The sequence below is a fragment of the Anolis sagrei genome, chromosome X, assembly GCF_037176765.1.
Source record: "Anolis sagrei isolate rAnoSag1 chromosome X, rAnoSag1.mat, whole genome shotgun sequence".
Classification (NCBI taxonomy): Eukaryota; Metazoa; Chordata; class Lepidosauria; order Squamata; family Dactyloidae; genus Anolis; species Anolis sagrei.
Window position 1 is genome coordinate 13,931,212 of NC_090034.1, and position 12,920 is coordinate 13,944,131.

Genomic DNA, 12,920 nt, shown 5'->3' on the forward strand with positions numbered 1-12,920 from the left:
ATGTCATGGATTCCACTTTGTAGCCCCATTTCTTAAGGTTGGCTCTGCATCTCGTGGTGCCAGAACACAGTCTGTTCAGCGCCTTCCAAGTTGCCCAGTTTTCTGTGTGTCCAGGAGGGAATCTCGTTTAGTATCAGCCACTGATTGAAGTTCTGGGTTTGAGCCTGCCACTTTTGGACTCTCACTTGCTGAGGTGTTCCAGCGAGTGTCTCTGTAGATCTTAGAAAACTATTTCTTGATTTGAGTCGTTGACGTGCTGGCTGATATCCAAACGGGATGAGCTGGAGATGTCACTGCCTTGGTCTTTTCACTATTGGTTGCTACTTCCCGGCGGATGTCAGGTGGTGCAATACCAGCTAAACAGTGTGATTTCTCCAGTGGTGTAGGGCGCAGACACCCCGTGATAATGTGGCATACAATTAAAATACAGAGGTGAAACATAAGGTGGTTAAAATACTTACACTATTAATGCAAACCTTTTTTGGCTAAATTACTCTGCCAAAATTAGGGTGTGCATTAGATTCGCATCATAGGTAAAGGTAAAGGTTTTCCCCTGACATGAAGTCCAGCCATGTCTGACTCTGGGGGTTGGCGTTCATCTCCATTTCAAAGCTAAAGAGCCGGCATTGTCCGTAGACACCTCCAAGATCATGTGGCCGGCATGATTGCATGGAGCGCCATTACCTTCCCGCTGGAGTGGTACCTATTGATCTACTCACACTTGTATGTTTTCGAACTGCTAGGTTGGGCAGAAGCTGGAGCTAACAGCAGGAGCTCACCCCTCTCCCCAGATTCGAATCTACAACCTTTCAATCAGCAAGTTCAGCAGCTCAGCGGTTTAACCCACTATGCCACCAGGATCTCCAGTAATTCACATCATACAGTAATCTCAATGCTGAGCCAAAGCCAAAGGGGAAGCTGATGCACGAGCTCCTCTTTGAGGGACCTGCTCTCATTTAATGACTCAGTGCTATAGAATGCTGGGATTTGTTGTTTAGCAGAGAAGACTTAAGACCATGCAAAATTACATCCCCCACGATTCCATAGCATTGAACCAAGGCAATTTAAATTTAGATTTGTTTTACAGCATAGATCCGTCCCAAGGTTTTCCTTTCCATTGCTGGAAGCTTTGGTGTCTTAACACTTTTGTTTTAAAAGAAGGCATTCTAAGTTGGCAGAAACTGTAAGGCACATTTTTTCTTTTTTTTTGGCTAAATGACAAAGATCTCTTTGAATCTGCACATTATATTCCGCTTTATCTCTCTCTCAAAGTAGGATACAAATAATAATATCAATAATAATATGCAAGACAATTTTTTAAAACCTAAAAATAGACAGATATTAACACGGAATTAAATTATTTCACTTCTTCTTAAAGAAATATGTGCAGCAAAACCTTTTATTTATTTATTTTGTATTATTTTTTTTTTGGTTTTAGGGTTTTAAAAAAAGGAGGTGCACATTAGATTCGATGGTGCATTGGACACTAGTAAATAAGGGTATATTAAAAGACCTAGGGCAAATACTAACACACATTGAAAGCTAAGGCAGACTCGTCCCAGTATGAGGAACTCGTCCCAGTATGAGGAACGTTTTTTGCTCAGGTTTGGAGTTTGTTTCCGAAATGGCAATGGAGGGGATGCAACCTACTGTATCAAATGCATGCATAGAATGATGGAGTTAGAAGAAACCTCGTGGGCCATCCAATCCAACCCCCTGCCAAGAAGCAGAAAAATCGTATTCAAAGTGCCCCTGACATATAGCCATCCAACCTCTGTTTAAAAGCCTCCAAAGGCTGTAAACCCTGAGGGGGGAAAAATGTGAGGTTGCAGTCTTTGAACACATTTTATTTGAGGAAATACAATTGTGAGAGGAGACATGAGAGCCATGTTTCAATATCTGAAAGGATGTCATAAGGAAGAGGAAGCCTTGTTTTCTGTTTTTCTGGAGACTAGGACTCAGTGAAGCAGTAGGTTCAATTGGCAGGAAAGAGATTCTACCTGAACATTAGGAAGAACTTAGATCTGTTCAGCAGTGGAACTCTCTACCTAGAGTCCAGTGGAAGCTCCCTCTTTGGAGGTATTTAAGCAGAAACTAGATGGCCCTCTGTCAGGGGTGTTCTGTGCTTTTCCTGCATGAAGGCAGAAGGGAGTTGGACTATCTTCCAACCCTAGGAGTCTATGATTCTTTGCAAGATCCAACTCATCTTTTTCTCCTTCCTGTTTTTCCTTTCCAGACAACAGTGACTTAATTGCCTGCACTGTGATCACCAAAGACGGGGGTCCGGCCCAGAGGTTCCTGGCAGTGGATATCTACCAGATGAGTCTGGTGGAACCGGACGTGGCCCGATTAGGGTGGGGAGTGGTCAAGTTCGCCGGCCTTCTCCAGGTGAGCATCAAGGGATCAAGGCAGTGTCTATGGCCGTCCCCAAGTTACAAACATCAAGAGAAATCTACCCCTCAGAAGGGAAATTTACCCCTAAAAGAGTTATTATCATGGGGAGAAGGGGTCTTGATCAGGCATGATTATTTTAAATATATGTGCTATTGTGATTTTAATCCTTATATTGTCTTGTTAATTTTATGTTTATGTTGTTTTTTCTTGTATGTATTGTTTATGTTACTTGGAAACCGCTCTGAGTCCCCTTGGGGAGATAGAGCGATATATAAATAAAGTTTTGTTGTTGTTTGTCTCCACTGAAGATTTATATCCAATCCTTGTTTCCACAACAAGCCACATTTTCCAAAATCCAATTCTCACAGGGACAGAAAGTGGGATGAAATCGTCTGAACAGGGGCACAGATAGCAAAGGAAACACCACAGGGGTGTTCACCCTTTCCTATGTGGTCCAAAGCTAAAATACATATATATTTGGCTGGACTTGTACCAGGTACTCATGATGGATATGCAAATATTCCAACATCCAAAACAAAGTCTGATCCCAGGCATTTTCAATAAGGGATTTGAAACTTAGGCCTTTCGGTTAAGGGATATTCAACCAATGATGATGGTAAACATGACGCAGAACCGGAGCTGCCCTAAAGCAGTGGATCACCGGATCTCTCTTTTCTCCGTCCCTCTCCCTTTCGCTGCAGGACATGCAAGTGACTGGAGTGGAGGATGACAGCCGGGCCCTGAACATCGTCATCCACAAGCCGGCATCCAGCCCTCACTCCAAGCCCTTCCCCATCCTCCAGGCCACCTTCATCTTCTCGGACCACATCCGCTGCATCATCGCCAAGCAGCGCCTGGCCAAGGGCCGCATCCAGGCCCGGCGCATGAAGATGCAGAGGATCGCAGGTAAGGAGAACCACTTCCTTTCTTGCTGCGTTTGCGTCACCCATTGACAGATAGCTCTCGCGTCAAAAGAGCGCAGCAGAGCCTGTAAACAGGAAGTGGGTGGTGCAGTAAGTGTCTACAAAAAAGCCATGGCAACTCCTCCATTTATATGCGCAACTCTGTGTGCGTGTCTACGAAACATCCCAGGAAAATATTTCCCGGGGAAGCCATCTGTCCATGACACATCCCTTGCCTTGTGGCTGAGTCTCCGGCGTTATCTACTGATATATTGCCTTTTCCAAGGAATGCTTCTCACTTGAGGGTTTACTTCCAAACAAACTCTATTCTATGCATTCATCCGGTTTTGTGGCTTCCTGAAACACTTGACAATTGGACACAAAAGACACTGAAAGTCGTCATCTCTCCCAGCCAGCTTTCAAAGTGGCTGCTTTTTCCTGCAGATGTTTCCCTCGCTCACCTTGACATGAGCTGAGCTATGGCTTTTATGGTTAGCCACTTTGGAGCTTTTTTTAGAGAGATAAAGTGGCATAGAAATAATAACAATAACAACAACAATAATAATATATAACATATTGTTGTTATTATTATTATTGATTTCTTTTGTTATTGTTTTGTTTGAAAATGGTTATGTAGCCAAACCCTCAAAGGTATTTCCTTTAATGCAGCACACAATCCTACACAGTCCTCTTGGTGTAGGAAAGCTGCAGCAAAGGAGATTTGAGAGGTCATCATTTTAACAAGATTTATTTTATTTATTCAAGCAGCCAGGCTTTGAAGCTACAAGGCTATTCAATGCTAATCAAGGTAGTCAGTTGCAACATTCACATTTGCCACAATTGACAAGAGTTCTTTCTCCCACCCTGGACATTTCACAGATATATAAACCCCACTTGCCTAGTTTCCAACAGATTCCTCAATAACAGATTTGGAATATGTACAATGATTATGCAACGTCTTTGGACTATGATTATGAATGGCGTGATTTATATTGAATGTAATGCTTTTAAATGTTTTAAATGCTTAATATATGTTAATTTAATTTTAAAATTACTGGAATTATATGTGTTTTAAGGCATTGAATAATCACCTATACTATAAACCTCCTTGAGTAACCTTTGGGGTAGAGAAAGGTGAAGTATAAATAGGGTAAATAAATAAATAGAGTAAAAATGTTTTTCCCTTGGACTCAGCTCTCCTTGACCTCCCAGTCCAGCCGGCCAATGAAGTGATGGGCTTTGGCCACGGCTCTGCTTCGGCCGCCCAGCACCTGCCCTTCCGCTTCTATGACCAGGCCAGGCGAGGCGCCTGCGACCAGGCCGTCCAGCGCTCCGTCTTCGCTTCAGTGGACAAGGTCCCAGGTAAGGACTTTCTTCTCCATTACCTCTTGTGATTCTGGAGATAGCATCCCTTTCGACGCTTTGTATTCGGGGGTAACAGCAGTAGGAATACAGGCCGTTCCCAAGTTACAAACATCCGACTTATAAGCAACTCAGATTGGGACTGAGACAAGAGGAAGTGAGAGAAATCTCCCCCTCGGAAGGGAAATCCGCTCCTGAAAGAGTTATTATTATAGGGGAAAGGGGTCTCCACTGAAGCTTTCTCCCCAATTCTTGTTTCCACCACAAGCCACATTTTCCAAAACCCAATTATCCAAGGGACAGAAAAGGAGGGGAAATCTTCTGAACACGGGCACAGACAGAAAAGGAAACTCCACAGAGGTGTTAATCCTTCCCTAGGCTGTCCAAAGGATATATTTGACTGGAGGTACACTTAAATATGTCCCTGTTCTGACTTACATACATATTCAGCTTAAGAACAAACCTACAGAGCCTCTTTTTGTTCGTAACTTGGGGAATGCCTATATTTGGCATTCATTGCAGTGTTCTGTATAACCAGTGCCATATGTGAGCTTACGGTAGGAAACGAGAGAGGAAATACACAGGATGCTCTCATGAGGTTGTGCTTACTTGTAGTGTTGTGTCTCGGATAAAAGAGTAGAGAAATGAAAGGAAAGCAGCCTCACTTTGGTAGGCAGGTCACTAGGGCTGACTCTCAGGTCTGTCGGTAAGAGAGAATCCTCACGCTGCTCCCTTCTCAAGCAAAAGGGTCCTAAAGCAACCTAAATAAGAAAGGGGAAGCCACCTTGTAATGCAGGCCGGAAGCAAAAATGCCTCTATTTGAAAAACTAGACAGCAGACCTGCATCACAGGGCTCCCTCTGTCCCCAGTTGTTCTCTCTCTATATATATATGCTAGTGTCCTTCACTACCGAAAAAGAGCAGTGTTGGCCACATGACAAAATATGACAAAAATCAAAGCCCATAAAACAGTATCGAGCCAAGCAAAATGCTCAAAATCTATTTCTTTTTAATACTGGTATCCAGATTTTGTTCATTTTCGTGGTTTCCTCCTTTCTGTTGAAATTGTCCACATGCTTGGGGATTTCAATGGCTTCTCTGTGTAGCCTGACATGGTGGTTGTTAGAGTGGTCCGGCATTTCTGTGTCCTCAAATAATATGCTGTATCCGGGTTGGTTCATCAAGTACTCTGCTGTGACTGACTTGTTTGTTTATTTATTATTTGTTTACAGTATTTATATTCCGCCCTTCTCACCCCGCAGGGGATTCAGGGCGGATTACAATGTACACATATATGGCAAACATTCAATGCCAAAGACACACAACAGCAATAGACGAACAGTCAGAGGCTATTTAACTTTTTCTGGCTGCCAGGTTGAATTTTCTTTTTGGTTGAATTAGTCTGGTTGAATTAGTCTGCAGTGCCTTTCATGTTCTGTGATTCGTATTTGAACAGTGCTGCATTGGGTGGTCCTTATGTAGGCTTGTCCAGAGCTGCATTGAATATGATAGACTCCTGCAGAGGTGAGATAAATAAAGAACAGTAAATAAACAACAAGACTCAAAAACAGGGGAATTCCAGACAAGAAACAATCAGGGCCAGCTAATCCCAACAAAGGATTCCCCCAGGCAGGAAACGGCCAGGCTTTGAAGCTGCAAGGCCATTAAATGCTAATCAAGGTGGCCAATTGCAACATTCATACCTGTCTCAAAGAGACAAGAGTTCTTTCTCCCACCCTGGACATTATTCACATATATGTAATCCCCCCTTGCCTAATTTCCGACAGACCTCGCAACCTCTGAGGATGCTTGCCATAGATGTAGGCGAAACATCAGGAGAGGATGCTTCTGGAACATGACCATACAACCTTGAAAACTCACAGCAATCTAGTGATTTCGGCCATGAAAGCCTTCAACAACACATTATTAGTATTATATACTATATTGTACTATATCACTGTACTGCAATATTATTGGTAATATTGCATGTAATATATAATATACAATTATTATATTATCATACTGTACTATATTATTATACAACATGCTTCTGGAACATGGCCATACAGCACGGAAAACTCACAGTAATTCAAAATCTATTCTTTGGCACTCTTGGGGAGGATTTTGCATTTTGTTATGAGAGAAGGGGAGGAAGGAAAGAAACAGCCATGCAAAGGAAGTGCAATGCTAGGTATATATACTAGTATGTACTGTTCTGCCAAACAGATCACGTGACTCTGAGCTATAAGCCAATTTGTTGTTGTTGTTGTTGTTGTTGTTGTTTTCCCTGCCTTTGTTCCTTCACTGGTCAAAGGAGTGTGTCCTTTTCAGGTTCTTCGTATCCTTGAAGCTGCAGAAGTCGCTCCTTCCTTCTCCTTTAGCCGCCTTCCAGTTCAGATCCGCCTCATTTCAGAGCTTTGTGACTATTTATATGGGCTGTTTGCACTATTCTTAACCCTGGATATCAGGCTCTTGATATCTCAGCTCTTAACTGTGACCTTCTAAGGTTCCCTCAATGTTAAAGAGAGTGGACTAATTTAAGCCAGATCGGTACTGAAACAGAAGAGCGCTTAAATCAGATTCCTTTTATAAATTTCACCTTCCAATTGCAGTTTAGAGGAGGTCGTTTTAAACTTGGTGTTATTTGTTTTCATTGCAACGTGCATATCTGTAGAAGTCATGTCTTTCATATTTTCCCCAAATATGGGATCTTTCTGAGGCTGGCATCTACTTCTAGGGAGATACGAAAATGTCACCATCTCTTCTTTCCCTCGTTTCTCCTTCCTTCCTTCCTTCCTTCCTTCCTTCCTTCCTTTCTTCTTTGGTTCGACTCCCTTTTAGTTTTGTTTAGTGAACAAATGAAATATTGATTTAAATGCTCCTATATGAATTGATCAAGTTGGTTCTTCATTTACACAGATAAGTTTCCATTTACATTTCTAGCAGGTTTCCATCTACATTGCTATTTGCTTTGGAGTTTGAACATGGGACTGTTAGGCTGAGCTGACGATTTAATATTACTATAGTTGTTCCTTAAGAGAATTGTATTACGCTGGATAATGCAAAGGCAACCTCAAAACACTCCCCAATCCATACAATAAGGATGTGTGCCACAAACCTGTTTCCTGCTGCTCTAGAGACTGGGGCATAATGGAGCTCAGGGTTTGAATTCCACCTAAACATAAGAGTCAGAGCTGTTCGGCAGTGGAATATATTGCCCTGGAGCCTCCTTCTCTGGAGGTTTTTAAGAGTCTGAATGGCCATCTGTGGGGAGGGATCGAATGGTGCCTTCCTGCATAGAAAACTGGGGTTGGATTGGATGACCCTTAGGGTCCCTTAGGGTTCTTCTATTGTTGTTGCTGCTGCTGCTGCTGTTACTACTGTTCTTAAGCAGAGGCAGGATAGCCATCTGTCAGAAGGGATTGGATGGTGACTTTCTGCCTTCTAGAAGGGGTCTGGACTGGATTTCCTTTAGGCATTCCTTCCAACTCTAAAATTCTATGTTGTTGTTGTTGGTGCTATAAAGCAGAGGCTGGATGTCCATCTACTGGGAGGGATCGAATTATGTCTTCCTGCATGGTAGAATGAGATGTTCCTTGGGATCCCTTATAATTCAAGGATTCCTTGGTTCTATATTATTATTATTATTATTATTATTATTATTATTATTATTATTAAGCAGAGGTCGGATTGCTATTTGTCAGAAGGGTTTGGATGGTGCCTTCCTTTATGGTAGAATGGGGTTGGACTGGATGGCCTTTGGCAACTCTTCCAACTTGAGGATTGTATGGTTCTATATATTATGATTATGATTATTAAGCAGAAGCTGGATGGACATCTGTTGGGAGGGATCAGATGGTGGCTTCTCCTATGGCAGAATGGGATTGGGTTGGGTGACCCTTGGGGCCCCTCAACTTTAGGATTCTATGGTTTTATATCAGGGGTCCTCAAACATATTTGGCCCTCCAAGGTCATTTATCCAGTCCTCACTCAGGGTCAACCTAAGTCTGAAACGACTTGAAAGCACACAACAACAACAACCCTATCTCATCAACCAAAAGCAGGCCCACGCTTCCCATTGAAATACTAATAAGTTTATATTTTTTTAAATTGTTCTTCATTTTAATTATTCTATTGATTTAAGTGTTGTTTTTGGACTACAAATAAGATATGTGCAGTGTGCATAGGAATTCATTCATGTTTTTTCCAAATTATAATCTGGCCCTCCAACAGTTTGAGCGACTGTGACCTGGCCCTCTGTTTAAAAAGTTTGAGGACCCCTGTTTTTTATTATGATTATGATTATGATTATGATTATTATTATTATTATTATTGCCATCTGTCTGGAAGAATCAGATGGTGCCTTCCTTTATGGCAGGATGAGATTGGACTGGGTGACCCCTGGGATCCCTTCCAACTGTAGGATTGAAAGGGATCCCAACCATAGGCTCAATTATATTATTATCATCATCATCATCATCATCATCACTATCATCATCATTACTATTAAGCAAAGACTGGATGGCCATCTATTGGGAGGGATCCGATTTTGACTTCCTTTATGTCAGAAGGGGGTTGGGTTGGTTGGCCCTTGGATTTGCTTACAATTCTAGGATTCTATTCTATATTATTATTATTATTATTATCATCATCATCATCAACAACATCATCATCGCTACTGCTACTATTAAGCAGAGGCTTCTAAGCAGATTCCAGATGGCCATCTGCTGGGAGGTATCAAATTGTGTCTTCCTTTATGACAGAATGGGGTTGTACTGGATGGCACTTGAGGTCTCTTCTGACTCTAGGATTCAAGGATATATCTATCATAGATATCTCCCAATCATTATCTCTCTCAATCATATCTATGGCTGGATGGCTGTCTGTCAGGAGGGATCAGATGGTTCCTTCCTGCTTAGCAGGAAGGGGGTTGGACTGGATGGCCTTAGGGGGGCCCTTCCAACTCTCAGAGTCTGATCCCACCTCATGAGAGAGGTTTGGGGCTGGAAGGGATATATGCCCTGCCCAAATCCCGACCCAGTTCCTGACCTGAGCCCCTCTCTTTTGCATCAGGGGCCCCAAGGAAGAAGCCTCTGAAGGGGAATCCCGCTCGGCACCACCAGCGACCCTTCTCCCGGACCAGATAAGCCCCTTGGACGGAGGAGGATGCAGCTAGAACCCTCGGGGAATGAACCAATAGTCGTGCTTATGGCCAACCTTGGGGGGAAAAACAGAGAGAGAAAAGACTTAAAGCTGATGTGTAGAACAGTTGTAATCGTTCAAACAAAAGGAAGAGCCTGTCGAGCCTTTATTAAACGGTTTTGGGGGGAGATAATCTAATTGTTGGGTAATACGGAAGGAAAGGAAGGTCCAGACTAGGACTCATTGCTGCTGATGCAGGAATTACTATTATTATTTATATCCCGCTTTTTCCCTCTGCAATTGCCCCTTGGAGGTCAGGACCATCCATATCCCGTGCAATCAGAGCCCAAATCCCCCAAACATGGCATCCAGAGATACTGATATGGTTTCCCTTACCATAAAGCATCCCAAACTCTGCTTTTCAGACCTTGTTCCTTTTTAAAGAAGGTGCTTTGGTCAAGAGAAATGCAGAACACAGAGAGTTTTAAAATATATAAACAGACCAAAGAAACAACAACAAAACAAAAAAGCTACCATCTTCCCACTCTACTGATCAGATCCTTTCTGTCAGCACTTCTCAACCTGGGGATTGGGACCCCTGGGGAGGTCGCAAGGGGGTATTTTCTTTTGGTCATGGGGGTTCTGTGTGAGAAGTTTGGCCCAATTCTCTTGTTGGTGGGGTTCAGAATGCTCTTTGATTGTAAGTGAACTATAAATCCCAGCAACTAGAACTCCCAAATGTCAAGCTCTGTTTTCCCCAAACTCTACCAGTGTTCACCTTTGGGCATATTGAGTATTTCTGCCAAGTTTGGTCCAGGTCCATCATTGTTTGAGTCCACAGTGCTCTCTGAATGTAGGTGAATTACAACTCCCAAACTCAAGGTCAATGCCCACCAAACCATTCCAGTATTTTCTGTTGGTCATGGGAGTTCTGTGTGACAAGTTTCATTCAATTCCATCGTTAGTGGAGTTCAGAATGCTCTTTGATTGTAGGTGAACTATAAATCCGAGCAACTAGAACTCCCAAATGTCAAGGTCTATTTTCACCAAACTCCACCAGTGTTCACCTTTGGACACATTGAGTATCTGTGCCAAGTTTGGTCCAGGTCCATCATAGTTTGAGTCCACAGTGCTCTCAGGATGTAGGTGAACTACAACTCCCAAACTCAAGGTCAACGCCCACCAAACCCTTCCAATATTTTCTGTTGGTCACGGGAGTTCTGTGTAACAAGTTTCATTCAATTCCATCGTTGGTGGGGTTCAGAATGCTCTTTGAGTAAAGGTGAACTATAAATCCCACCAACTACAACTCCCAAATGACAAAATCAATCCTTCCCCCCAACTCTTACCAGTATTCAAATGAGGGAGTATTGGGGTTTTGTTTGCTAAATTTGGTCCAGTGAATGAAAATACATCCCACATATCAGATATTTACAATACGATTCATAAAAGTAGCAAAATTACAGTTATGAAGTAGCAACGAAAATTATTTGCTGGTTGGGGGTCACCACAACATGAGGAACTATATTAAGAGGTCACGGCATTAGGAAGGTTGAGAACCACTGCTTTATGTGATCTTCTTGAGAAATAATGCCAGTCTCACGGTTGTCCCGAAAGCAACACTGCTTTTGAGACCTTTCATTATGAGTAAGATTTAATAAGCAGTTCGAGAGAAGTGAGGAGTTCGAATGACCTGGCGTTAACATTTCTCTTGGGAAATCATCTGGGGTTAAAAGGTCATTCAAGGGGAATTCTGGGGTCGCCTCCATCCTCTTCTGTGTCCCCAAAATGGGACTTTTGGGATTGTTCTAGTGCAAAATATTGCTCCTGGACAGAGGAGGAACAAGGCCATCTGTCCAAGTATTTTGGCCTCAAAGAAAAGGATCCTTTCCTGGATGGGAATAGCTACACTTGCACTTGAATTGTCCCCCCAACCCAAAAGAAAAACCCACAAGGCCCAGACCGGAGGGCACGTCCACTGCATTAGAGGGAACATTCCTTTAAAACAGTGGTTCCATAGAATGCTAGAGTTGGAAGAGACCCTAAGGGACAACCAGTCCAACCCCAATTTGCCATAAAGCAGTGGTTCCCAACCTTTTTTGGACCAGGGACCACTTTGACCAGGGACCACTCTCCAACATTAGTACCAAAAGGGTTACGAATCAGTTTTTGGTCCACTTTAGATTCGGTTTGGTTATTTGGGGTGCTGATTCAGAAAATTGCATTGGATCGACCACAGCAGCTCTAGTTTCTGATACAGAACATATACCATCCAGTAGTCGTCACCTGCTCGCCCACAGAAAACCATATTTAATAATCTGGAGCTGATGTGGTCGTAGTAGTAGTCTTTCGTGGGTATTCAGTCTCTCCCCTCCCGACATTCTCGTTGCCTCGGCCCTATGAGAGGATTTAGTGAGACCAGTCGCTCTCATTTCTGCGTGGTTTCGAGGTAATGGTGTAGTAATGGTGAGGACCACGGGTGGTCCACAGACGACAAGTTGGAAACCACTGCCATAAAGGAAGACACCATTCGATCCCTCTCGACAGATGGCCATCCAGCCATAGATTTGTTTGAGAGACACATAACAATCGAGAGATATCTATGATGGGTATATCCTGAGTCTTAGAGTTGGACGGGACTCATAAGGCCATCTAGTCCAACCCCTTCCTATGTTTTTTGCCCCACCGTTCTCCTGCTCTGGATCCATTGCGTTTCTTAGGCCCAAGTCACCTAAGGCTTGCATGCCAACCCTGGAAGTGGGACAGTACATTACCACGTTTATCGATTGAAGTATAAAGCTTGATTCCAGTCAGCTCTATGACTCAGAGGGTGGTTCAGCATTGGCTCATCGCACAGACTTTTCCTGTCCAATTCTGCATTGTCACGTTGTTGGGACATTAGTTGTGAGTCAGGGCAAGCCTATCCCATTCCTACTTTTTTTTCTTTGACTAATTTTTATTCAGTAAAGAAAACATATATAAAAATACAAAGAAAACAGGCTTTCACATGCTAAAATTATAACTTACAAACAAATCTCAGGTTCATTGTTGCTCTACTCCCTTGATAATTGTACTGTAATATAATATAGGTAAAAGTTTTCCGCTGACACGAAGTCCAGTC

At 42.8% G+C, this 12,920-nt stretch overlaps 1 protein-coding gene across 3 annotated transcripts in view; it reads left to right on the plus strand.

Annotated features, from left to right (window-relative positions):
* The window catches only part of LOC132762072 (protein CLEC16A-like), a 76,382-nt gene that overhangs the window by 49,399 nt on the left and 14,063 nt on the right, over positions 1 to 12,920 (plus strand). For 2 of the 3 annotated variants that reach the window (XM_067473092.1, XM_067473094.1), the window contains exons 19-21: positions 2,237 to 2,388; positions 3,096 to 3,300; positions 4,491 to 4,658. In XM_067473092.1, coding sequence (XP_067329193.1) covers positions 2,237 to 2,388; positions 3,096 to 3,300; positions 4,491 to 4,658 — 525 coding nt within the window. Of the gene's footprint in view, positions 1 to 2,236; positions 2,389 to 3,095; positions 3,301 to 4,490; positions 4,659 to 9,730; positions 10,000 to 12,920 lie in introns of those variants that run through there. The other variant, XM_067473095.1, reaches the window with a different exon arrangement.